This window comes from Symphodus melops (assembly GCF_947650265.1).
Source record: "Symphodus melops genome assembly, chromosome: 18".
NCBI lineage: Eukaryota > Metazoa > Chordata > Actinopteri > Labriformes > Labridae > Symphodus > Symphodus melops.
This window is the reverse complement of record NC_136708.1, coordinates 6418776-6445725: the sequence shown is the minus strand read 5'-3', so window position 1 is coordinate 6445725 and position 26950 is coordinate 6418776. Positions and strand designations below refer to the sequence as shown.

Genomic DNA, 26950 nt, shown 5'->3' with positions numbered 1-26950 from the left:
GCCCAATGAGTTGGAGCTTATAAAATCCACATGCATGTCAATCCATCAGCGTTTAACAGCAGGGCATGTCCCTATGGTGTTGTTAGCAATATGGCTCTGGATAGACCAGCCCCGGATGATGGCACTTTTCTTGCTTTTATTATCCAGGCTCTGCTGGGAAGATCCAATTCAACTTGGAATGATAGCGAATATTAAGACATTTATCACAGATATTTGTAGGGAGAGTGTGGGTAGTAATGTGATTCCGCTCAATGTGAGGATTGAAAAAATGGACTTAACTGGGAAAAGATGAGGAACAATGTGGTCACATAAAAATTAGTAACATGAACAATAAAGAAAATATATTAAGACAAGATTTTTCTTGAAGATAACTTTTATGTGTGCATGTAAAGTTGTACAATCATCTTAAGTGAAACATTTCCAACATACTGTATTTCAACCCAAATGAAGACTTCATATGGTAAGTGAAAAGAAGTTGTCATTTATCATTCCAGTGCTGCCACTCCATGGCAAAGTGAAGGAGTGCACAAAAATGTATTTTAATTCAGGAGTTAAGGGTTTATCTTACAGTTTTTTTGGAAAAAAAATAAATAATAATTAATAAACTATTTTTGTCATTGAGAAAAGGAAGTACCTGGATTTTTTTTTTTTTTTTTTGTGTACAAAGTTTTGTAACATAACCAGTCTTAAAATAAATAAACTCGTCTTAAATGTGTTGCATGTAAGGTTCAGACATTACTCTGTGTGCAAACATCCAGTCATAAAAGTCACTCTAAAGTTCTAACTTCTCTGTCTGATGGTGCTAAATTCTTATCATCCAAAAACTCAATCTAATCAAAACGAAATAAAACCTTTGTAGTTTTGTGTTTTGGCTGATGGTGCTTGTCTGGTGCCTTTAAGCTCTGGCTTATAAGATGTAGCATCATTAAATGTATACTACTGTAGGTGGAAGAATTCTGATGAGTTGCTGACAGTAACAGAGTAAAGTGGATTGACATTTTAAAGGCCTATTGCAGCCAATTTATCATAAAGTGACTTATTCAGGGGGCTTAATAATAATATACTTTCAGTTATTCTGACAGTGAAACACACTAGATTCACAGCTGTCTAGTTCAATTGCCATATTTTTCCAACTATAAATAATTATGTGAGTGACTGTGTACTAGCCTCCATGCGCAGGAGAGGGCAGTAAAACCAAACTGGCTGTTGAGCATGGTTTCTGCCAAAACTTGAGTCTTTACTTAAATGAGCTGTACAATTAATATGCTTTACATTAGAAACCAAGCTGGAATTTAATTGGGTGAACTTCTTTGTCTTTTACTTTCCAGTTATTGGCAAAAAATAGAACTCCAATTCATGAAAAGGTGGCACATTGTGTAACAAGCAATAAGTGCATCATGATTTGCAAAACATTAAAAACCCCATATTTGATTGAACATGGATCAGACAAGACATTGGAAAGACAACATAACACATTTTACTACTCTGAGGATCACTGTCTTATTTTGCCTTTGCACAGTATATTTTGGGAATGAGGGGACTAATTTCTGTAATGTGAAATGCTCTTCAATTTTATCTTGATGTACATTAGGACATCCTTTCCATTTTGCCTCTTTCCATTTGAAATAAGCCTGGACAGTAGTAGGTGGTAGCATTCTGGGTCTGGGTTTAATACGATTTCCTCATTGCACGATAGATTTTAGCTCCCATTTGAGAAAATTGTTTTTGGAAGTACCCCTGAGTGCATACAGTGATGATCACCACAGAATAGTATCTGTTTTTAATGTAGGGCCAACTGAGAGCCCAAAGATCACAGCCACCCAATGTTGTTTTTGGCATTAATACAGGGACTTATTTAGATTATCTGAATCTTTTCATAATATCATGAACTGTAGATGATGAAAGCCCAAGCATGTTTGGCAAATTTATGCTAAAAAACATGGATCGTATGATGTATTTGCCTTTAACTGAGACAAGTAGCCCTTGCTTTAAGCCTTGAATTGACATGGTGGTCTTTTATGTGTGCTATTAACAGGCAAATATGGGATTTCAGAGTTTTGCTAAGATCATGTTCTGTTTGTATTTACATAATAAACACGGCTCTAGCACCAACCAAATCACACTAATGTTACTGGTGTGTCTTCAATGATTCTAAGGCACTAACTGAATAGAATGGCTTTCTTGTCTGGGACTTATACAGTGGTGGATAAGATGAGAAGTTAAGATTTTGCAATATACAACACATTTCGTACAGCTGCAAACAAACAATTTTACATTCTTGTGAAGTCTAACTGTGCAAACTGATTAATATTAAAATAATGACTCTTGTGCTTCAGTATTTCACAATCTTTTTTGACCTATAATAGCTATACTTTATTTTGATGGTTCTGATAGTTGTAATGGAGGTCCCGATGTCATCAGGACAATTATTAATGACAGAAATTAAAGATCACCATCATAATCATGCACCTTCATAATGTTTGTATAAAGTAATATTTGATAAAACACTTTATTACAGTTTATAGTTGGATGAACCTATGAAATGTAAAGCTGAGGGATACTTTGCATCCAGGTCTTCTCAGGTTCCAGACCTCTACTTGACCAACTCCTAACATGTCAGCATTAAGCATAGACAGTCTTCATTGTGACAAATACTTACAAAACATTTGCTACAATGTAGTAATGACGTATTCCACATACAATTCAGCTTCAGCTTTTCAAGCTCTCTCAACTTCTCTAAAATGTTTCTCTGTCCCAACGTTCGTCTCGCACTGGGCCCACAGCATTTAAAGTCCCCTTGTCTACTTGCCAGCACTGGTGTTATGTTTTGCATTATGTTTCTGTGCAATGCCATAGGGCACATGGGCAGCAATGGTTCCCATCTCTGCTGCTCCTTCCACATGAAACATCTGATCATCAAAGTAAATGTGGGGCCTTATCTTCTCCAGCATGGGGCCTTTTGGTGCTCCCGCGAGAAACAGGGCTTCATCAATCTCCAAGCCCCAAGCCCTGAGTGTCTTCAGTGCCCGGATCCCAGAGCTTGCTGCACTACGAGCTGTGACCAAGTATGTTCTGATGGGACAGTCTAGGCGCTGGCCTTTTGCATAAAACTTTTTCTGGAGCTTCCCCAGTGCCTCCAAGAAGCCCTTAAGTGGACCCTGTGAAGTGAAGCAGAGATGGTAATAAAGTTATGTTTATAGTTTGGGTTTTTGGACGACAATACTGTTATTGAATTGCCACAATTCTGTTTAATCCATTTTAAAACCCTGCCCAGTTTACTGATAATGAATGAACAACACACCAAATGTGTAACAGGGACCAGGACTACAAATGAGCCATGGCTAGAAGTCCTTTATAAACTACATTGAATCAGTTCCAATTTAATTGACTGTGACAGAGTCAATTGTGGCTGACAATGTTTGAATCCCAATGCCATTTAAAACCATTCATCATTTATTTTCATAGGTTCAAAGAATGATCAGATACTCCATAGATTAAATATATAAAGGGGAAATCAGCATAATCATATCAAGGTGTTGGAGCTGCATGGTGATGGCAAAGCAAGGTTTCAAAGATGCTCACCCATATTTAACTTCCTCAGTTTCTGTTAGAGACTTTTCGTTCTTTTTAATCACAAACAACAAATAAAAATAATCTATTCTTGGCTAGCAAAAGTATTTCATGTCATTTAGCACATATAATTAAAAGAGAGCACTTTAACTATGTTGTAAAAGAAAATGGCCGAATATTCCTCTAAAAAACTACTTACATGATCAAGCAGTGTGTCTTCATTGTCCCTCTCATGTTCGAAGAACTTGTCCAGCCCATGGGCCTTAAAGATGCGTTCAGATTCATCAGAAAAGAGGACAGCATCACCATCAAATGCTACCCTCAGCTGCGTCTGTGATACCTCTGACTGCTTTTCTGGTGAAAACATGGTAGCTGCTGCGATGCCTATACACAAACACAGAGACATCAACAATGAGTTTTGTTTTGTTCAGTTTTTCTGACTAACTTGATTGGAGTATTTGTTTGTATTGACCATTTAGTTTATTTTATTGGATTATTCTTTTGTTAAAGGTAAAGAATAGGGGTTGGACTCGACAAGCCTAGATGCTTCCCTTTTCAAACCAGTCAAATATGTATTGTATTGAAATTTGCTTTTTTGTTTTGTATTTTCTGTTTTTTTTCGTTTATTGGAGAAATGAATCAAATCAAATATCAAAATCATGAGAAGTTTCACTGCACATACAGGTTGTCCAGTAGTGTGAAGCAGACAGTTCATTGCATAACCTCATTGCTTGGAGAATTAGGAGTGCGTGGACACAGTTAGCAAAAGACAACAGGAGATATCAGACGAAGCAATTAAAACAAGTAATTGGATTTAGGTGAGGAGAAATTATTGAATTAAACTTATTGATTGGGGGCAAATCCATCTATTTCCTTTTTCTCTCCTCTGTTCCCTCATGAGAATCAGGCAGAGGTGGAGCGTATAGCCTTAAGCCTAGTATTTACTTCTGTTGAATCGACGCCATAGTGGCCTAAACTGTTGTGAGCACTACATACTTGTGATTTGGTGTCTGTGTAGCTCTGCCATACTCTATTTGGCAGTCAGATATCTAGGCTTGTTATCACTGAATTCATGGTGTGGTTGTGGGGGGGCATCAGGAGCCATGTGGTAGGGTATATAGTATCTGAACTGTCAATGTCTGGAGCTCCCATGAGTGAAGCCGACCTTTTTAATCAGGGTAGAAATGCAGATTGGGTTGTGGTGGCCACTAAGGGCCATATGATGTAACCGATCTATCAAGGGCAAAAGCATTGGCTTGAATGTTTGTGTGAGTGTGTGTATGCATTTAGCAAAGGGTCAACGTGAGTTGTACAGATTTGACTTCACTTCACAACCTTTAAATAATTTGTTTGTATTGATTCATGTCTTGCCTATATTCTCTGTGCTTCATTTAAATTAAAAATGGATGGATGTTTTATTACCTTCAGACACACAATAGGCAGATACAAAGTCTTTTTTTTTTGGCCCCAAAACATGGCCATGAGTTCAACTTAATTAACCTCTAAAGATACCTTTCATCCAGCAGAAAATAAGATACTGAAAAAGATTCAACTAGAGCCAAAGATCTCCTGCAGTTTTCTTCTGATCAAGTCACATTACATCACTTTAACTTTCTTTAAAAAAACAAAAAACGAACATATGCAGGTTGGATCAAAAACAAGTTAACACACAAATTAAAGTAAAACCATCACATCAAGTTAAGACAAAGGTTCCTGCTAAAGAAAAGAAAAAATTGTAACGTTTCCATCGCTGTTGTTGGTACTGCTGAGATAAGAAAACACTCTGAGAAAGGACACTTCAGCTTAAGGATGCATTAAATGGATTTACAACAAACAAAGACCTTTCAAAGAAAATGTCAAGGGCAATGCTTTTACTTGACTCTGTGTGTGAGTGTTTGTAGAAGAGGGCTTTTAGCGTGTAAGTCACATGAAAAAAGTCCTTGAAGTTACTTGTCACACAACAATCAGCACTCCAGTTTGTTTTCCCTCAGATCCCATTTACTCACAAACACGCAAATAGTGTGATCCAAGACTTACAAAATGTAATTCTCAACACCTGATTCCACAAAACAATCAAAATGCAGCAGCTTAGTAACTTAATTTTGACTCTGTTTCATGATCCTATTGGGGCTTCTTTTGGTGAGCTTTATCTGTTTGGACTTTATTTCTCCCTGTAAGCCTACTGTTTTAAAAGCTTTTTTTAAAGTACTGTAATTGTCATGATGATTGAAAAACAAGGAGAAGGAGGTCCAAATTGCAGAACAAAAAACTGACTTTCCCAAGCATCAAACTGAGAAATCCAAAATGTCCAAAAAAGGAAAATCTAGTAAGATGACTGATAACGCAGAAGGGAAGACACACATAGGGTGCGTTCAGATTGTCCCTCCTATCTCCTTTCACTCTCCTTTTTTTTTCTTAATTCCGGAAGCATTTAAGTGGCAGCCATGATAAGAGTGGTTTGAATTCTCTAAAAGTTAAGGAAAAGTGGCTCAATGCTTCGTTAATAACCTCCTTTAGCATAGGAAACACTGGACTATCCTTTACGAATGGAGATGAGAGAGTCAACCTTGCGACCAAAACTTTTAAAGAACAATGCGCATCCGACCGTTCGATAAAACTAGCAAGAGGAGAAATGAGGAGACAATTTGCAATTGGTTTATATATTGCTCTGACTTATAGCTTGTTATAATTTCTATTCCTTTTCTTTCTTTCTTTTTATTTTATGTGTGTGGAGAAGATAAACTTTACTTATACATTCTTGTATCATGTTTAGTGGAGATGCTTTGCTGTTATTTAATGTTGTTAATACAAGAAATTGTAGGCTAATACACCTATAAAACCTTGGTCATAAAAGGAAAAGGCACTGCAACAAATTGCCTGATCAATCATAAACCCAGAAGTGAACTACGAATATGACGCTGATGTTGTAAAACCATCAAAGTGAAGTGTCCTGGTATCTTATAAGGCCTACATTATAATTTCATTCACACCTCGTGGTTATTAGGATTATTTCCCCGCTAAGAAGGCAAAGGGAAAAGATTTTTTGATGAGCTTTTTCTTGTTCATTCTCTGAAAATTGTAGTTTTACCATGACAGACTCACATCACTAACCTCTGCCGTTGTCGCATTATTATAACGTCGCCTAGTGGAAATGCGGACTGTCAAAACGGCGATGATGTTCTCACAGGGTTAAGGTAAAGTGGATAGTGAAAGTAGATAGTAGGGACAATCCAAATGCACCGATACACTAAATAGTAATCAAACACAGGTGAGACCAACAAGACACAATTGAGGACAATCAAGATTAACAGAAACACAGAGGCATGAATCAAGACAAAACTGAGGACCAAAACCATAATATCAATTTCAAATTGACCTCTGGGGATGAATAACGTTTTTTGAATTCGAAACACTGAAGATACAGAACTCAAGAATGTTACAATAACAATACACACGAGAACAGAGAAACAAGTACAACAATGAAACAGCAAAAACTAAAGTATGGGAACTAAACCTAAACTCAGAAATACAAAACTAAAACAGAATCAAAGCAGTAATGCTGTCTAAAATGAGCATCTTAAAAGATCAGAATAAGAAGCAGTGGTCAAGTCAATTACCTTCAAATTTAACATGAGTATATTTAGTTTGCACGTTTTGGACAGCAGAGTATTTTAACATTGTTTATGTCTTTTACAGGGAGTAATCAATGTTATAACTAAACATTTAGAGCCTCATGCACAGCTAAAGGTATACTATCTGTGGTTTTAACATGCTGGCTTATGGATATGTTACTACAGCTAGTTTGTTTGCAAGTTTTATTCCATATTATGTTTATTTGAAACAAATGCCCACTTAAGACTTTTTAAAAAGATATTCATTTACAGCTGAAACTTTAATAACAGCAACACTTGTTATTGGCAAAATGAATTGCCAGATCTGTTGCACTGTGACCCTTATACAAGATTCACAATGTCTGTTCAAAGTCTTATCAGGTTATTTTAACATATACTGTTAAAATGATTGAACTAACATTTTCGTGGCTAGTTAAGTGTCAATGCTGAGAGAGGGGACGGAAACAGGCTCAAATCCTTTTGATGAGACTGGAACATTTAATTAGCTTTAGGTGAACCATACTAAGATGGTTTAATTCCTGCTTGTTCGATAGATCCCATACACTGTAAATGATGAGTGCTTCAACACCATCATTTACATCATTTTTGTATGTATGTATCATTTGCATTAACGTAAATTAATTATAACCAAATCGAATCAAAGTCAACATTCAAAACATTATAAAATAAAAATAAAGAGTGTATTCCTCTTGCCTCCAGCACCACTGTTGGGACCCTTTTAAGTTATTTTTGAAAATGGAAACAATCAAACTAAAAACATTACATATGGACATTTAATTGACATTATAAAATTGCAAAGATGAGACACATCTTATCTCAGAAAGATTCCAAGAAACGTCACAATGTATTTGTTCTTCCTAAACTGCAAATTGTAATTAAATGTTTAATTTGAATCAGGCCCTCCATGGTTACATTTAACTGTATAGTAGGTGAGCACTGAATCATCCTATAAGTTGGTTATATCAGTTTCACCGTGAAATCTTTAACGGTGAGTGAGAGTCAAACTAACATGTTTAGTAAGAATAGCCCAAGCTTGTGGGTCCATGGAATCTCTATCATCGTAGTTTGCTGCTTTCTGTTTGATGGTGAAGAGTATATTTGTTGTTGACGCTTTATAACTCATTGAGCTTCGAAGAATGAGGAATTTACTGTAGCTCGAAGAAATGTTTAAAGATGTCACAATGATTCAATAACGCAAAAAGAACCTTAAGTAATTCGACTTCATGTTCCTCATATGTGCATGCATGTGTTTGCTCACCTTCAGCAAGCGCCTCCCTGACCTTATCAGAGTCAGCAGAGAGGTAGAGGTTAGTGTGCCAGGCCTTCAGGTAGCCAATAGGACTGCTGCCCCCGGTCATACAAAACCTCTCAATGAACAAGTCTGGAAGCAAAAAGAACAACCAGCAACCAGGTTTATAGTTTTAGTAACTCTTAAATGTGTTCAGTTCTATCTTTAAACAACATGGACAAGCAGACATCACATGTTTTAAAGAGGGAAAGTAATGTACAAAAATATTTGATGAGCGTGAATTTCTCATGAAGTGCATGTATAGCATTTCCAGGGGTCATGAGAGGCAAAGTGGAGGGGAGATGGGGGGGGTAAAAACATGGTGAGGTGATTAATTTACATGCACTTAAATGGTGGAGCAGGTCCAAAGAGGAGGTTAGCTAGAAAGTAGAAGAGGGGACAGGAGGAGGGGAAGGGCTGTGCAGAGAAGATGCAACATGAATTAAGACTGATGGGAGAGTGTCTGTTTACAGTCTGGCTCAGGGAGAGTCTTAATTTCACTGCTGTTGGCTGATCCAAAGAGCAGCGGAGAGATGGAATGTGAAGAACGAAAAGGGACCCATGTTAAGTGATACGATCCTTACAAACTGTTCAGGTAAAATGAGCCGATACGTATGAGGGTCAGAGATAACAGAAGATTAGGAAAGGCCACTAGAGTAAAATAACAGACTCAAGTTAGGATAAAGACAGATGATTACATGGGTTGGAGAAAGATGTTGATTATAATATAATTTAAAAAAAAGGTAGGCCATGACAGATGGGGTTTCATATTTCTAACAGTGAAGGTTATCGTGCTTGGAAGATTGGTTTTCTGAATAATATGGAAAGAGAGAAGTCAAGGTCCTGTCTTTTATTTAAAGTTATGCTCGGCAGAAGCCTTATTTCAGACTCGCTCAAAAGTAAAGGTCGAAAGATAAGGGACTCTTGATAGACTCATTTCTTAGAAGAATAGTTGAAATTCATGGACCAGAAACGGACATGGAGCTAAGAATAAGTTAAAACAGGACGACTGGTGATATTCACTGATTCACAACCACCTCCACTCCATCCTACTAGGGTTCCAACATTCTGTCAATTTTCAAAGTTGCCACCCCTTTGCAACCCTACTCCCCACTATGGTGATCAGCTGATTTGAGGGATTCAATCTTTAGGTAATAATCCAACCCGAGTCTCTCAACCAATCATCCAGCTGCTGTCTAATTTTAAAACCTGTTCTCTCACTTCTGCAGTCAGTTTTTCGTTCTAGTGTGATCGCTGCGGCTCCTCTCCGCCTCAGTCACCTCCATTCTATCTCAGCAGAGTTCAGACACAGCCTCAGGAACCCACTACTCATTACATCCTGCATTATTTCTTTCACCAATACCACCACCAGTCTCGACTCTAACCCCATGCGGACATCATGACAAAATCTAATGGCATAAGACATTGCATATTGATCTTTTCTTAAACTGTTATATAAAAAATGCTTTACTCTTTCTGAAGTCTGTCCTGATTGAAGTATCCTCACATTTAGCTCTAGCCTACATTTCATGTTTCCATTGCACTGAAAACCTGATGCCTGACTTGTGCTTGTTTGGCACAAACTGGGAGATAACTGATGGGTACTCTTGGAAAGGCTGCTATGAGAGTTTATCCGCCTGTCTGTGCTGATTGAATGTAGCTGACTATTTGTAAGGCTTACTAACAGAGAGAACATTATATTCTTTTACGCAAAATGCAGCAAATTGTTTCATTTTCCCTACATGGCTTCATTGTGTAATCAGGAAATGGATGTCTAACCAAAATCAAAAAAGTTTCCTGTTTTATTCTGTAGTTCTGGTCCTCAGTATTGTCTTGATTCCTGCCTCTGTGTGTTTCTCTCCTTTCTTGATTGCTCTGATTGTCTGCACCTGTGTTGCTAGTCTCACCTGTATTGATTACCCCTGTGTGTATTTAGTCTAAGTGTTTCTTTGCCTCAGTGTTCGATCATTTGTTCGATGTTGGATGTCCGTTCGTGTTTTCCTGTGCCTTGGGTTTCCATTTGACTGTCTTTTACTTTTGGACATTCTGTTGTTATATTTATATTATATATTATATATATTATATTTATTATTTAAGTAAGTTTTAGTTTGCCTTTTTGTTTCAGTTTAAATAAGTCCTTTTCTGTTCTTTACCGCATTTAATCCAGTTTGCTGTTTCCAACTACGTGACATACTACTGGTACTAGTACTAGTACTAGTACTAGTACTCTATAAACAGGCTGAAGGCAGACGGAGAAGGAGACAAGAGAAAAAAAAACAGACCACCCCGTTTTATTAACCCTCTAAGTGATCTCACATTATGTATTTCCTAAATGGTTTATTTAGCTTTGAAGAAAGGCCCTGGTGAGTTTGACCCTGAGCTACACTGTGCCTCATCACATCAAACCTCCTACACAACCCCTTCCTGTAATACAGATGCCAGATTGTGGGAAAATGTCCTTACCATTGATTTCTTTGTATTTTTTTTTCTCTGCTGGAATGTTTTCATATAATTTATTATAGTATCCGTCCCATGTATTTGCTTGTTCAGGAACATCTACATAGTAATTGGAAAGCAGGAAATCAGCAGGACTTCACATCAAAAGAATGAACAGCTCCAACATGCAAAGCAGCCTGGTATGTAGCCTTGCAGGATATTTAGCATATTTCATGCATATATGATGTCTTTAATGGTCCAGATGTGATTATTCTAGAGGACAGTAAAGTCACCATGTGAACACTCAATTTCCTGGACACATAGATCATTATAGGACCTGCCAATCTCCTGCTGATGTGATGTATTCATGTAAAAAAAGCAGCATGATATAGCTCACGTGTAACTATGTTTGCTCCTTTGCCTTGCACGAGCGGTTTTGTTACTACTGGTCATCCAAATACAAGGTGAGAAATTGTATTCCTTATCCTGCAGCTGTTAAAAATAACTACCATAAGCAGCAGCTGAAAGACAAATGAGTTTTAAATGTTTCTCTTGCGTGCCTATATTTATTTCCCAAAGTGAAGCAAAGCTTCAAGTAAAGTGGAACTGTTGCTGGGAAGATATTCAACAAACCTTGTTTCTATTTTGCATCAAAGAAGCCATGGTTTCCTTTTGCTCTCTAACAAAGGTCAGAGTTGAGGGATCTGTTTGTCCCCTAATGCAGGGAGCCACCAAAGACATCTAACAAAGACGCCTCTGAAGAGCCTCTCCACTTGGACCTGTTTTTCTTTCAGGCCACTAGGATTATGCTTACATCCCAAAGGACTTCATGTTGAACTCATCCAGGCCTGAAGTTAGAGGGATATGAAAACATCTGAGGAGCTGAACAGGAAGTGGTCTGAGAGTAAGATGTCATCACATGGTGGGAGATTTCCCTGGGAAGAGTCCTAACAGTCAGCTGTCCATACACTTTGTTGTTTGCCTCTCAGCTGAACATGCGTCAGCTTTACAACTTGGATTAAATCATAACATCTAAAGTCACCAAGAAGAGATGCACCCTTTTAAGAATTGTTTAAAATGTAGACTAAGATACCTGCACAGGAACAGCTACTAATAAGCACGGGCCTTTATATTTGAAAACTTCAGAGATATGTTTTATATTACAGGCCCAGCTCGCTTTCTTTGTACTGTTTGGAATCCTATTTTCTTCAGAAGCAAACTTGTAGAATTGGTGTTGCTTTTTATCTGAAGAACCACATTTCTCTCATTCAGTTTGCTTCTATTAAATATCCTCCTAAAACCTTTTATGTGAGTTCACATAAGATTAATATAATTAATGTATAATTGAATGTGTCGTTTTAGCTGTTTCCTTGACTGAACAAGTTATAATTATGTGTTCTACAGTTATATCTTCTGAATATAGTAGCGACAATGAGCCAATTTGCCACCAATTATCATAATTAGATATTTGCCAGGTAAATTACTTTCCTAAAAGTATTTGAATGATCTCTAAAGTAAGCTTTACAGTGGAACTGGTATTTTGTGCAAACATGAGATCCCTATGATGAAGCACAGTAGGCTTAATATGAACTAAACTCCCCTTAAATTCTTTAAAATACAGCATGTTTGTTTTGTGGTTGGTGCCAGATGGCCCAGTGGTTCTCTATCGTATCGAGACTATCTCTCCACTACATATTTCATATGTATGTATGGGACAGACCCACGGGGTCAGGTGATGTTGTGGACAATTAACTTTAAGACAATCCACCTGTGAGGTGGCTAATGACAGTATAAGAGCACCCGTGCACCACACTGTCACTGATCATTTTGATTCCACGAGAGCAGGTTGGCGTTTGTGCGAATTACGAAGGAACAGGAAGAAACTTTTGTGTTAGGAGGAGACAGTCTTTGCCACTTACCAAGTGTAAGAGAGAGTTCGCTCTCGGGGTGGCTGTTTACTCTACAGATTTTTACTTTTTGAAAGCCGCTGTTTCAGAAAGAATTTTCTCACAGTTCGTGCCTGGCGTATTGTTCTGACAAGGGGCTCACGCGCCATAGGTACGGAGCCTATCCGGCTATCCCTGCCACGGGAGAGACGGTAGAGCAGTCAGCTGTGAGTAATCCGGCAGTCGTTCCTGGCGTATTGCTCTGACAAGGGGCTCACGCGCCATAGGAATAAAACTGTCTGTCCAAACCGCGGTGAGGGGGTGGCGTGTCAGAGTGACAGCGCTAGCCAGTTAGCACTTCCTCATCCACAACCGCGGCGCCTACATCTCGCGAGAGTTCACGAGGTTTCAGCCTGTCTCGCTGCCTCGCGTGATCTCGCGAGATGGCGAGCCGCGGCCATAACTGTGAGGGTTGTGGGGCGCGGATGCCCTTTGAGGATGGACATGAGAGGTGTGTGTTGTGTCTTGGAGTTAACCATGCCACAATGGCGAGAGAGAACCCTTCCTCTAGCAGACGGCTGTCTGCGATACAGGATCGAGAGAAGGTTGGCTGTGCAGCTCTGCCGCCATTGGACCAGACCATGGCAGCCCTCATGTTCCCATCAGGCTCTGTGCTAGGGAAACCTAGCTGCCCGACAAAGGGATGCAGAATGTTGGATGCTTCCCTGGCTAAGACGCACAGGGCTATGGCAGTACAGGCGCAGCTGGCGAATACAGGGTCCATCCTGGCGCTGTATCATAGGCGGCTGTCAAATGAGCTCCATTGTATCCGAGCTGCAGCTGGTTTCATCAGTCATGGCGCAGTTGATGAAAGAGCAGGTGGCAGCTGCTGGGAAAGGCATTGCGTCTCTCTGGGTGACAAGATGCCAACTTTGGTTATCGCAGTCTGCTTTGCAGCCTGAGGACCAAAGCTGCCTGTTGAAACTGGCTGTTGGTAAAGCGTTGCAGATGGGGAACTGGACAGTCCAGCAAGAACCCTGCCCCGATACAGAGGCCCAGATGGGACTCAGAAGATCTGAGGACTACCCTTAACGCTCGCCGTGGCATGGGACGAGGTAAAGGCAAGCAGAGTGCAGGGACCCAGGTCAAGGGACGACCTCAGCCCCCGCCTCACTCCTGACGCCAGCCCGGGTCCGGCTCGCCGCGACCTGACAGGTGCACGTCTCACAGCTTGGAGGGCTTTGGGGACAAACCCCTGGGTACTTTCTACGATGACCCAGGGATATCGTATTCAGTTTGCCCGCCGTCCTCCGGTCTCACGGAGTCCAACTGTCTTTACAGTAATGAATCCGAAATACAAAACGGTGCTCCAGGTCGAGATTGCTGCTCTATTGAGGAAAGCAGCCATCAGGGTAGTTCCACCAGGCAACAAGCAGGGGGGGTTTTATTCCCGGTACTTTCTCATCCCCAAAAAGGACGGGACTCTCCGTCCCATTTTAGATCTGAGGGGACTCAACAAATATCCCAGACATTTGCCCTGCAAGATGTTGACTGTCCCAAGGGTGAAACAGTCCATCTGCAGGGGGGATTGGTTTGTCACCATCGATCTGAAAGATGCCTATTTCCAAATTCCCATCTGGGAAGGGCATTGGCGGTTCCTCAGATTCGTCTTCGGAGGCCAGACATACGAATTTCAGGTCCTCCCATTCGGGATCTCACTAGCTCCCCGCACCTTTACCAGGTGCATGGAAGCAGTTTTGTTGCCGCTGCGACTGAAAGGGATCAGGAGTTTAAATTATTTGGACGACTGGCTCCTGTGCGCACATTCAGTAGAGCAATGTCGGGCTCATCTATCCTTGCTCCTGGGCCACATATTACATCTAGGTCTGCGTCTCAACTGGGACAAAAGCAGACTGGTGCCATCACAAAAGACGCAGTTTTTGGGCCTGATGATCGATTCGCAGACGGCACAACTAACATTGACTCAAGGGAGACAGGTTGCCCTCAGGGGATGTCTCTCACGCTTCAGACTAGGCGACAAGGTCACACGGGGACTGTGTCTCCGCCTCCTGGGGCTTATGGCATCATCTGTCCAGGCTGTGCCATTGGCCCTGTTGCATCTGCGCCCAGTGCAGCGGTATCTCCTGGGTCTAGGGTTGAGCCCAGGAAGCCAGCTGCAACACCCTGTGCTCGTCACCAGACGGCTGCGGTCAGCCCTCCTTTGGTGGGAGAACGAGACAAATATTGGCACGGGGACCTTACTGGGCCCAATGACGCATCGCCAGCTTTTGGAAACGGATGCTTCTCTGACAGGTTGGGGGGCAGTGCTCAGGGGGAATGGTGTCAGCGGTCGCTGACACGGTCCCAGCACAGCCCAGCACATCAACATTTTGGAGCTGAAGGCGATCCACCTCGCCCTTCACCATTTTCTCCCGCTGCTTCGAGATCAGCACGTGCTTGGAAGAACAGACAGTGTGACTGCAGCGGCATATGTCAACAGACAGGGCGGCCTGGGTTCCCAGTACCTGTGCAAACTGGCACATCGGTTGTGGCTTTGGGCTTACCCCAGGGTACGATCCCTGAGGGCAGTTCATGTGCCAGGGGTGACCAATCTGGCAGCAGACCGGCTGTCCAGAGGGGGTCTGGACCCCGGAGGTTGGAGGCTACACCATCAGGTGGTTGCAGAGATCTGGCGCCACTCCAGACGAGCGGCAGTCGATCTGTTTGCATCACGGGAATCCACCCACTGTCCCCTGTTCTTTTCGCTGGGGAAAGACAGCCCTCCCCTGGGAGTGGACGCCCTGGTTCATCCATGGCCGAAGGTCCTGCTATATGCTTTCCCCCCTTTCATGCTCCTTCCACCTCTCCTGCAGAGAGTGCGAATGGAGGAGATGAGGCTGGTCCTAGTGGCCCCCTATTGGGCTCACATGACTTGGTTTGCGGACATCCCTCCACTGCTGGATGGGATGCCGTGGGAACTTCCAGTGCGACAGGATTTACTGTCGCAGGAAAAAGGGACTCTGCTTCATCCTTTTCCCCAGGGACTGAGGCTCTGGGCATGGCCCCTGAAAGGACCGAGCTGTTAGCCTTGGGGCTGTCACAGTCGGTTGTCCAGACTCTGCAGGGTGCTCGTGCACCGTCCACAAGGGCACTCTATGCCCACAGATGGAGGGTCTTTATGGCATGGTGCAAGGAACAGCAGGTGGATACTCTGACATGCTCGGCACCAGAGATTCTGCAGTTTTTGCAAGAGCCCCGTAGGTTGGAGTCCCCCTCCAACCTACGGGGTATGGTGGCGGCTATCAAGGCAGCCCGGGTAGGCCGGTACCAGTTTTCAGAAGAAGTGGGCAACCTTGTGTCCCAATTTCTGAAGGGGGCCAGACGACGTATAGGTCGCCATGGTAGACCTGCTCTCCCACCTTGGGATTTGGAGCTGGTTCTCAAGGCTCTGGAACGGACTCCGTTCGAGCCCCTGGATGCGGTAGACTTGAAGTGGCTATCCCTTAAGACGGCCCTATTGATGGCGCTGGCCACCGCCAGGCGGATTGGAGAGCTTCAGGCTCTTTCCGTTCATGCGGACCTCTGCAGGTTCCTACCAGAGGGTGCGGGGGTGGTCCTGCAACCGAACCCGGTATTTCTCCCCAAGGTCCTTTCGGAATCGAGGACGAGGCAGAGTGTTGAACTCCGGTCTCTCTACTCCATGCAAGGAGAAAACGAGGAGCGAAGACACTCACTGGTATGTCCAGTAAGGGCACTTCAGACATATGTGTTCAGGACTCGGACAAACCGGATGACAGACCAGTTATTTGTCTGTTTTAAACTGGAGCTTCGCGGTAAACCTTTGTCGAAAGCCCGTCTCTCCCACTGGATTGTAGAGGCTATTCAGCAGGCATATGTGGGCATAGGGGTCCCTTGTCCCTCGGGGGTGCGGGCGCACTCTACCAGGGGCATGGCAGCTTCCTGGGCATTGTGGCGGGGTGCATCTCTGAGTGAGATCTGCACGGCCGCTACTTGGTCTGGCCCATCTACATTTGCTCGGTTCTACCAAATTAATGTAGCTGCAAGCATGTCATTCGGTGAACGGGTGCTTGGGGTAGGCCAGCAATAGCATAAAGTTTTATTTTTCCATAGTCCGTCAGCCTGGCGTGGCTGTTCGGAGTGGCAACTGCACCTCTCTAGTCAAGCCTTAGTGCCTTGCAGGGCAGGCTGGCCTTGGTAGCGTCTGGCGCCTTGGCAACAGGCAGTCAGCTGTCAGCTGCTGACCTGGAGGTGACCTGGAGCACTGGTAGCGGCGACGTCTCATTCGAAGGACACAGTTCCTGTTCTGGGCGGGTGCTGCTCTATCCCTTTGTGGTGTGTCTTACAGAGCCCCATACATATGAAATATGTAGTGGAGAGATAGTCTCGATACGATAGAGAACGTAGGTTACAGAGTGTAACCATGGTTCTCTGAGTTCTGTCTTTCAATGTCAAGGTCAAGTGTACTCATCAATACATCCTGCATAGTTCCATCTCCACCATCAGTGCCTCCTGCTCCAGGCCTCACTACCCCTCCGAAAGAACATGACGATATCATGCTGGAGGCTTGTCGCCAAACATGTAGCACATTTTCTACCATTTTCAATGATTGTTCACTCATAATCAAGTCTCTCAAGATTGAAAAACAAACCCCACACTTTGAGACTTACAAAAGTTGAACACTGACACACTCTCACATCTTAATTCATTGTCATAGACTATAAGATCTAAAAGACTGGGTAGGGTCTTCAAAAGAGCTACTGTATTTTTATGTTGTATTTATTTTACATTCTTTGTAGTGTATCATAAATCGAGACTAGAGCAGTGTGTCGAGTCTGTTGAGCCTAAAGCCAGAGTTTTTAATGTCTCTGGCAATATAGAGTCACTGATGAGGTAAATGTGTATGGAAATATTTGAAACCTGAGCGTTACAGTTATAAAGACAGAAGGACGCCATGCAGTTACAGGAGCAAATGCTGTGAGCAAACCTATGGCTTCAGTTAGTAATGAATATAATCTTTCCCATGCAAGCCCGTTTGCGTCAGAAGTTACTGAGTTTACATTTCAAACAGCAGTGAAAGAATAATGAAGTCATCATAGCACCAACGCACTGTGGACTTTTTTAGTCTTAACCCTCTTTCCCTGCCTAGTCCATTTTTTCTCTGCTAGTTTTCAAGCTAAAACAGCAAATATATATTATTATGTCTAAAGATATTAATCGCAGATTTTATCTAAACACTGAATTTAAATGAACATGGTTTGACAATGTTAGTGACTTTCACATATTCTTAATTACATGGACGTTTTGCTAGGTTTCCTGTATGCATTGAAATTTTCTCTTGAAAACATTTATGGTGATTGTTTAATACATGACACAAGTGCACCGAGAGTGTGTTGGGAGGGGCGCAGATTAGCTTGCAGTAAGGACACGTCCTATGTATGAAGGTAGAACTTCCTGTAGGTGGGCGGCCTTTCACCTGTTGCATTTCCTCTACTGTATGACATTCCCTACTCTCTCCCTCTGATTTCCTTCTCCATCACTGTCCTATCGAATAAAAGCAAAAAGCCCAAATATATGTATTAGGAGATATAATATAATTATTAACTTTCGATCAAACACAATGGTTTAAAGCAGTTATTTGCAATAGTAGTGTTGATTTATTTTCAATATCCTAAAAATAATTCTGTTAATTATGGTCATTATTGGACCCTCTGATTTTAGATATACTTTGTTTTTTCCAGAATATAGTCTCTGTAAGAACTTACTGTGATGGTTGATGGTGTTGATGAGCCGGATTCCAACGTGTGCATGATTGTATGTCACCAAAACGATGTCAAACAGCTCTTCACTTTGTGGGTACAGCTCCCGCAGTCGAGCGTTCACTGTTTCAAGAGCCTATAAGGAAAAAGCAGCAGTCAGCTAAAAAGCTCACATGGGCACAAAAGTCATAATTTCAGCTTTACAAATCAAAATGGATACTGCATTTATATAATGTTTGAGTTCAAAGCTGTGTGACTTTAACCTTGACAAGGGGGAACGCAGGCCCTGGGGCGAAGGGTTCGTTCTCATGCTCGATCTGATATCTCAGATACTCCTCGACTCCTTTCTGCTCAAACACCTTCTGCTCCAGATCGGTCCGAAACAAGACCCGAGTAGAAACAGCGATGGTAACTGCATTCTCTGGTTTTGGCTGCAGACAAGAAAGGGAAATTATTGAAAGCAGATAAAAAAAATGAAACGAGGACAATGAGAAACGATAAAGGTTGGAGAACACAGGAGGAAAAGAGATGAGAGGCGTCACAGGAATAGTCCTGTTTTATTTCTGTTGCATGTTGAGACTGAAGCTAACCCCTGTTAATAATACAGTTTCCTTTGTACAAGTGCATGCCATTGTGGGGTCTGCTGTTACTTTTTTACAAGTGACCCTTAATGCAACATCATAAAAGTTTATGAAGACATCCACGTCACAGCACACGCTGAGTTACATGCCACACACACTGAAACATTTCACATGTTGTCAAGACTGTCAGGATGACACAATGTAGTGGTCATCGTATGATAGATTAAATTCGTAAGACCATGTGGTCACTAGTTCACTCAGAAACATCAAGAGCACAGCAGGACACCGCTAATTTCTGCTTCAAAAAATAATAATACTTTTTGAGTACCAAAAAACAACCCTTTTCAACCTTCCTCAAAGCTGATAAAAAAAGTGTGGCAGGTGACATTTCTCATTCTTAATGTCGTCTGTAAATATTGACAGAGTGGACAGAATGAGCTCAGACAGCTTATACTGTATTAGAAGAACTCGATGGCTCACTGGCCTCATGTTGCGCATGACGTGGATTTGCGCACACAGTGCTCATGTTTGAAGGGGGAGGGAGAAATTCCTGTGGTGGCAGCCAGCTTTGGTGACCACATGCAGGCAGCCGAATTCAGGTGATACCTTGATGGTGGGAGAAGAGGTTAGAGGGGCAGGGGGCTGTGTTTAAGGGTTGTACTGGGTTACAAGACCTGGCCTAAAAGTTAGGCTGCACAGTGAATCACAGGATTGAAGCTACATTTTGTTTTTAATAATCAACAGGTCTGAAATATGAATGTTGTCTTTGTTTGTATTTAATTTTTAATGATACAATTAATTTAACAAAGCAAACACATACATTGCTTATCATTGCATGCTTGTTAATGTATTCATGTCTTCATCCATTGTGTGTATTTACAGTGTGAGAAATTATCTGCATGCCAGGGTGTTTACATGCACTAATTTCAATGCACTGATAAAAAGGCCACAAGTGATAGGGCTAGAGAGCAATTGTCCCTCTGTTTAGCCTTATTCCATTACACACAACGACACTGCCTGCTGACATATCATCTACTTACCTACTCGGACACATGTACAAACTCACAACCATATGTCCAAAAAACCCTGTAACATGTCAGAGAAGACTATTCCAAAGTTGCAAAAATGGGCAAAATCTGGGCTTTTGCATTCTTTTTATTTTTTAAATATTCACAGGAATCAAACTGCAGAACATTAGACGAATTGCTTTATTTTTAGATCTTAGTTCACAAAACATAATTGTCTACTCTATTGTCTACTACTGATTTTTATAACAAATATATGTGTGTGTGTGTGTGTGTGTGTGTGTGTGTGTGTGTGTGTGTTTGTGTGCTTTGCAACAATTTATTTACTTAATGCTGGTTTCAAGTACTGTAAAGATGCAAATAAGAACATTGGCATGAAACCAGGTGCCTAGAAATCAGTTGATTGTTGATGCTCAATCCCAGGATCGCCTTTAAGATTTTAGAATACTGTATGTTACTCTAAGCAGACGTATACTTCAATTCTCCACATTTACCATGGACAGGCTACCGTAGTCCACTTAAATGATCTGTTAGCTAGAAAAGGCTAGGCTCCTCAGGATTTCTTAGATATATGGCGTTTACTTTGGATCAACTGCCCATCTGCATTGAGGTAGTCACATTAAGTCACGTTGAAAGGATACAAAAATATTTTTTAAGTGACCACAGTTAGACTCGATTAGCTACAAGCAAACTTAAGTCTAGCATACTAACATTAGCCTGCTAACAAAACAATGAAGGCCACAGGCAAATGTGCCAACACAAATGGAGGCTTCACGTCATCAAATAGCAGTTTGTTTTGGTTTCATGCTGGTGCTCAAGGGTGACATCTACTGGATCAAAATATTGCACATTCTCCCTCTAAGGAATTTAGCTCAAACAATCCTGATGCAGCAGGATGTCAGAAGTAGTTCAAAGCTGAACTTGCGTCTCTGGCCTTGATTTGGACTTTTGCGATAAAGTATCTTTCAATATGAAAATGATTGGCTGGCTAAATAAACAACACTGTGTTTGCACTGAAAATCTTTTTTTTTGTCCTATTTAGACAAAAATATTTTCAAACATTACTCACAAAACATTGATCTGAACAGTTTATTAAGAAGGACTCCACTTTTTAAGTTGGACCATTATGTACCACTCGTTAAATTTAAAGTTTACTTTTATTTCAACAACAGCAGGGCATATTATCTGTCATCTTAGATTACACATTCAAAAACCTACAGACGCATGAGTTCACAAATCAAAGAGCTGTAGCTGTCTTTAACATTGTAGTGATTGAACCACAGCATGTCGGTTCATTAGTTCGACTATCCAGTGCAATAGGAATCAACATGACAGCACACGTGATGAAACATCAGGCCAGGTTGCTGGTTAGTGGAGTGGCAGTGTGTGATCATGCACGCACAATGGAAGCTGCACAGTGGAGGTTCAAAGAAGGTGAAAGGGCAGTGATGATGGTCATTCAGGAGCAAGTGGCACGACCTTTACCCTGATGTTTTTGTGAGACATATACTTACGAAGAAAACACCTCCTTCCACCTTCCGGGTTCGTCTCCCTGTCACCTTAGCACAATGACAGTTTGTTTTCATTTATAGGGTTATCAGAAATCATCAATTCACAAGTGAAATGAAACACCTCCAATCCAAAAATGCAACCCTTGTACTGTGAAAAATATTCTTCATGTAAAGACTTTAGTTTTTGATAAAGACTTCAGATCTGAGGCCTACATTGTACCGACAGATATGAATATGGTGGCACAGCAAACAATAATAAAGTGTGTTGCAGAGAACACCGGTCACTTTCCAAATCCTGATCACAGCCTTGTATATAGAAGACCTTTAGTGAAGCCAATCCGTTAGAGTCAGTTTACTCTATGAATAACATGTCACACTGTCTGAGAATGATCCCAGAGCAGGAGTCCGGTTCTGTCCTGTGATACGATACTGTTAAGTGTTTACAGCATGCCCTCTTAAAGGGAATGCATCGATCATAAGGCGCCTCTGCACAGGAACTCACATTTAGCAAAATCACCTCCTACCTATTGATTTGGCATCAATATAGTTAAACATGCTGGGAATGTGGTGCTAAATAAACGTGTGTTACTTAAATGTTGCGCTTTAAATCAACGGCATCATTTTTGTCCTTTTCAGGAGAATCCAGACTTATGGGTGAACCTCCTCTCTTCATCACCCTATACATTAATCCAGTCAGAGCTCTGCCAACTCAGCAGGACTGGTGCTTGGGCATAACCCAGATTTGTGACTCATCTGTTATTTACATCTCTGAGACTGTGAGAAATCCCTTCCATCCATCCGAGATTAATAATAAGACGATGGAAGGGGTTTCCAGACAACAGAGTGAAAGCAAGAGCAGAGGAGGGAGCAGTATGAAAAATAAAAGGGTGCGAATGAGAGGAGATAGTGACAGGGATAGAAGCAGCTGATATTTATAGATAAGGAAAAGGCCAGTGATGTGGTCTGTTCAGACCTTGGCACATATTGTGACACAGGAGCATGACTGAGCAATGTATAATTTATGTTTGGCTTAAACCAGGTCAATAATGTCCTTTTGTTTCTAACAGGAGGATTAACAGATGCTGATGGGATGTTGTGTGCCTTTATAATCTACTATATCCCGAATGAGCCATGTCTGAACTGCTATTTAATCACTGAAACATATAATTCAAGACATCATGACATCATTTAAAGAAAATAAAAACAACAGTTTAACCGATCCATGAAATGACACAAGTTGGTTATATTTTTTTTATAAAGTAATATTTATGTTTCTACTATCAGTCTACAAGAAGTACATGTTTGGGAAGGTAAGGATTTGGTCTCAAATACCACAGAAAAACAACAACAGAGGATATGAAAAATATATATAGATGGCATGCAGCAAGAGATAAGGGGACAACAAACAGACATTGCATTCAAGTATTAAAGCTTTGGAAGTGCAGTTTACGTTTCAGTAACTTCTTAAAAAACAACATTATGAATCATGCTGAAAAGGTTCATTTAAATGATGTTTTAATACTGTAAGATCATGTCAATATCGGGCTCAGTATTGACAACGATATGACCATCAATTTAATTGATTTAAAGGTCAATAATCTGTGTGCTTGATTACCTTTAGTGAATAATCACATGCACTATACACTAATGCTGTAATGTGTCCTAACACTCTTCATATTGTATTTGTACATGTCAGCAGAGTTAAATCCCTTAGTGAAGGCAGGGATGGATCTGCACTGCACATTTGACTCTTATTACAATCACTTTAAGCATCATTATTGGGATTGGTACAGTAGTTTACAGGATGGATGTTTACAGTCTAAAAATACAGCACAGTGACCGCACTAATCCTCCAACACTAAGCAAAGGCACTCAGCTTTTAGCTACTTTTAGACCTAGTGCATTTCCTTCACTCAAAATGACCCAGTTCTTGTGAAAATTTAAATTAAATACAGTATTTTATCTTGTAATGTGTACAACTAATTTGGTTTATCTTTGTGCCAACATTTTTGAAGTTAAAGTCTGTCAGGGTTGTGAAGAGTTTAAATACTGGAATAAATTGGAAAAATCTGATTGAATTGACCAAATCTTCAATGAGATGTAAATTAATCATTCAGAAAGTCACTATTATATCTTGACATATTTAGTTTAGTTTGCCTTTGCCGCCTAGCCATGGCTGCTTGTAGGGTTTGTCAGAGAAAGGATTCAGGAGTTTAGTCTTTAAACTTTGCTTCCTCAAAACTAAGAAAAACTCTTCCTATTGTGCCCCCATTTATACCCCATGCTTCAGGCTGTGGAGTATAAATGGGGGCACTCAGCAGAGGAGAGAGTAGCAACAGGGCTCAAGAGAGGAGAGAAGGTCAGAGTGTTTTTGGAAAGTAATTTGGAAAGTAATTTGTGGTGCAGTTAATATTAAAAAGAGACCTGTTCACAATTTTGATCTGAAAATGTGAGTATTTAAAAAAAATGGTTTCGCTAACGGTCACAGATACAGTAGATACAGGTTTCATAACATTATGAATAGTCAGTTAGACTTACTGGTATTGGCTTGGTAGTTAGGCCCAAGTTTTCTTGATCAAACTCCTCTTTTTCTTTCCATGATCCTTTGCTGTCCCCATTGGATGAGGGGACAACTTTGAGTTCCTTGGCATGCCCACTCATCACCTGTACAGGGTCAAGACTCATCTTCAGCATAGAGAGTCCACCTTCTCTGTGCTTCCAAGAGTGGCCTCAAACTGTCCCTTACTTCTCTACCTTTGATAAAGACACAGTTCTCTTCCTCATCCAAAAGAAAGCAACAACATGTCCTGTTACAGCCCGTAGCATTTATCAGGATACTCCTGGCAAGTGCATTGATAACAGTACTACAGTAGATTGCAGAGCACCTGCCTGTGAAAGCAGGCCAAGTGTGGAGAGCAAAAGTGCTCCCTCTTCCGTCCCCTTGTTCACTTGTCTGTATCCGTTTTATCTCAAGAGGATTATTGCTCACTGCATCCAATTCCAGAGAACATGGGCCGCCTACAAACTCACAACCATTCTCCTACACACAGCGTCTGTTGTGCATGCTTACACACACACTGTTATAGAGTCTGTCCTGTGCAAGTGTGTTGCAGGCTGTACAGCAGTCCATCTGCTGCAGTCCCTTTGCCTCTCTCTTTTCCACCCACCCACCCCCCCCCCCCCCCCCCCCCCCCCATCTCCCCCTGTCTCTTTCAATCACTCTCTGCTGCCTGCATTCATTTGTTCCCCTCTGTCCTTCCATTGGCCAATCACAGACCTGCTTCCTTATTCAGCATGGCTCCGCCCCCCTGCTTTTCCTTGTTGACAGTGCAGTCAGTATGCCCAAGAGGCTCATGGGAAATTCAGGCACAAACTACAGTACAGAGCAAAAATTGACTAACATGAGCCATTTAATGAAGATTACAAATCATTTGGTAATCAGTAACAAACATTTTATAACGTGAAAATGTGTGCAAAAATAAACTATAAACATAAATTATAGCAAACAATATCATTGCATTGTTTGTTTACAGTAAAGTAACTATTCACTAAACTTTAACCACCAATTCAGCCTTCATGATGGTTATTATAAAAGGTTACCAATGATTAATCCCCAGTCCAAATATGAAAAGAACCAGAACAGTTTGATTAACCAGGACGTTAACACGTTTAATTCTGCTATAGAAGTGGGTCTTAGTGGTTGTCAATTGTGTTTAAATGTGTTTTTACTTTTAAGACATAGATGGATTAAAAATAAACATAACAAACAGAAATGTTGTCTGGTCCCTACTTAAAAACAACAAAATATTACACTAACTCTTCCCTCTAGTCAGCAGTAGCTCAGTCTGTAGGGACTGATCTGTTTGGAACCAGAAGGTCGCCGGTTCAATTCCTGGCATGGATCAAGACTGGAAATTGGTTTGGTAGCTGAAGAGGACCCAGTCCACTTCCTGAGCACTGCTGAGGTGCCCTTGAGCAAGGCACTGAACCCCAAAACTGCCCTGTTTGTGCATGAGTGTGTATCTCAGACTGTGTTTGTTTATTTGTTTATTTAAAAGGATCCCCATTAGCTGACGCCAAGACGACAGCTAGTCTTCCTGGGGTCCAGCCTTGACATACAAAAAACATCAACAACAACAACACTTAGGCTATTAAAAATAAAGATAAAAACAATGAGATATAGAAAAGCAACATACATTTTCCTTGTGACATAACACAACCTTTCTCAATCAATAATCAAGATGGTATTATGGCTTTAAGAACAAATGCAATCTTAGTCTCTTTTTAAAACCAGTTTTTCCCTTGATATTACGAATCTCAACTGGAAGATTGTTCCAAAGCCCAGTTGACCTGTAGGATACAGTCCTCTTCATAGCATTAGACTTAGGTAGAGGTAAAGTGATCTGTCGACTATTTGCCCCTCTTGTGTAATGTGAATGTGTATCTGAGCAGTAAAATATATTATCATAAAGAAATGTAGGAGTTTGAGTATTGATAATTCTGTGAAGGTATATTAATAAATTAGCAGATAGTCTATGCTTGACCATCAGCCAAGCAAGACGTTCATGCATTTCTACAGTATTAGTTCTTGCAGAACAACCAAGAACCAGTCTTGCAGCCTTGTTTTGAGCAACTTGCAATTTATATAGAAGAGAGTTCGATGCAGCTGCCCATACAACTGAACAGTAATCTAAATGACATAAAACCAAAGTACGAACAACACGACTAAGCAACTGTGAGTTGAGAAACGGTGCACATTTACGTGTTACAGCAACAGCTCTACCCATTTTGTCAACAACTTTGTTGATGTGATCAGACCACGACAATGTGCATGTGTGTGTGTGTTCATGTCCATTAAAAAGAGTGTAAACCGAATTTCCCCTTGTGGGATTAATAAATTATTATTATTTAGTCCATTTAAAATGTGTGCAATCATGGAAGATAATATTGTTGAAGTGTTTTTTGGGGGGGGATTTAAAAGAGAATCTTGTTATGAACTGAACATAAATGGTGCTTATGGTCTTTACAATACAGAGTTTGTAAAAGTAACAACAAATGTGAGTGACTGTTTACCTGTGTGTAAAATAGATTATAACTGGATTTGGACTGAATTGGATTTGTATTTTATTTATTTCTTTGGAAGTAGTGCATGAATGTTGAATTTTCTTTCATTTCATAATAATATACAATCTATATGGTATATGTTACTGTTTTACTATCTTGACCTGACCACCTGACTACCTG

General features: G+C 41.0%; 1 protein-coding gene and 1 long non-coding RNA gene across 3 annotated transcripts; one reads left to right on the top strand and one right to left on the bottom strand.

Annotated features, from left to right (window-relative positions):
- Nucleotides 1-371: 371 nt before the first annotated feature.
- Nucleotides 372-24861, bottom strand: nt5c1aa (5'-nucleotidase, cytosolic IAa). Of its 2 annotated transcripts, XM_079368700.1 has the most exons (7): nucleotides 24245-24861; nucleotides 21710-21754; nucleotides 18853-19020; nucleotides 18596-18725; nucleotides 8461-8583; nucleotides 3770-3954; nucleotides 372-3158 (listed from the first exon to the last, which is right to left on the bottom strand). In XM_079368700.1, the coding sequence occupies exons 1-7, from the start codon at nucleotides 24398-24400 to the stop codon at nucleotides 2802-2804; spliced, it is 1164 nt and encodes a 387-aa protein (XP_079224826.1). In that variant the 5' UTR covers nucleotides 24401-24861; the 3' UTR covers nucleotides 372-2801. The 2 variants fall into 2 exon arrangements, with proteins under 2 accessions (XP_079224826.1, XP_079224827.1); XM_079368701.1 differs by lacking the exon at nucleotides 21710-21754.
- Nucleotides 10808-12231, top strand: LOC306839814. Its single transcript, XR_013781263.1, has 3 exons — nucleotides 10808-10853; nucleotides 11041-11126; nucleotides 11651-12231. It is a non-coding gene; the product is annotated as an uncharacterized lncRNA (long non-coding RNA).
- Nucleotides 24862-26950: the final 2089 nt, after the last annotated feature.

Excerpts from the sequence above, each read along its gene's own strand:
- nt5c1aa (XM_079368700.1), bottom strand. The coding sequence starts at position 24,400 with ATGCTGAAGATGAGTCTTGACCCTGTACAGGTGATGAGTGGGCATGCC. Across the intron at positions 18,726-18,852 it reads CTGCGTTCCCCCTTGTCAAG|GCTCTTGAAACAGTGAACGC; the intron begins GTTAAAGTCACA and ends TTTTCCTTATAG. Across the intron at positions 8,584-18,595 it reads CAACACCATCAACCATCACA|ACTTGTTCATTGAGAGGTTT; the intron begins GTAAGTTCTTAC and ends TTTTGCTTCCAG.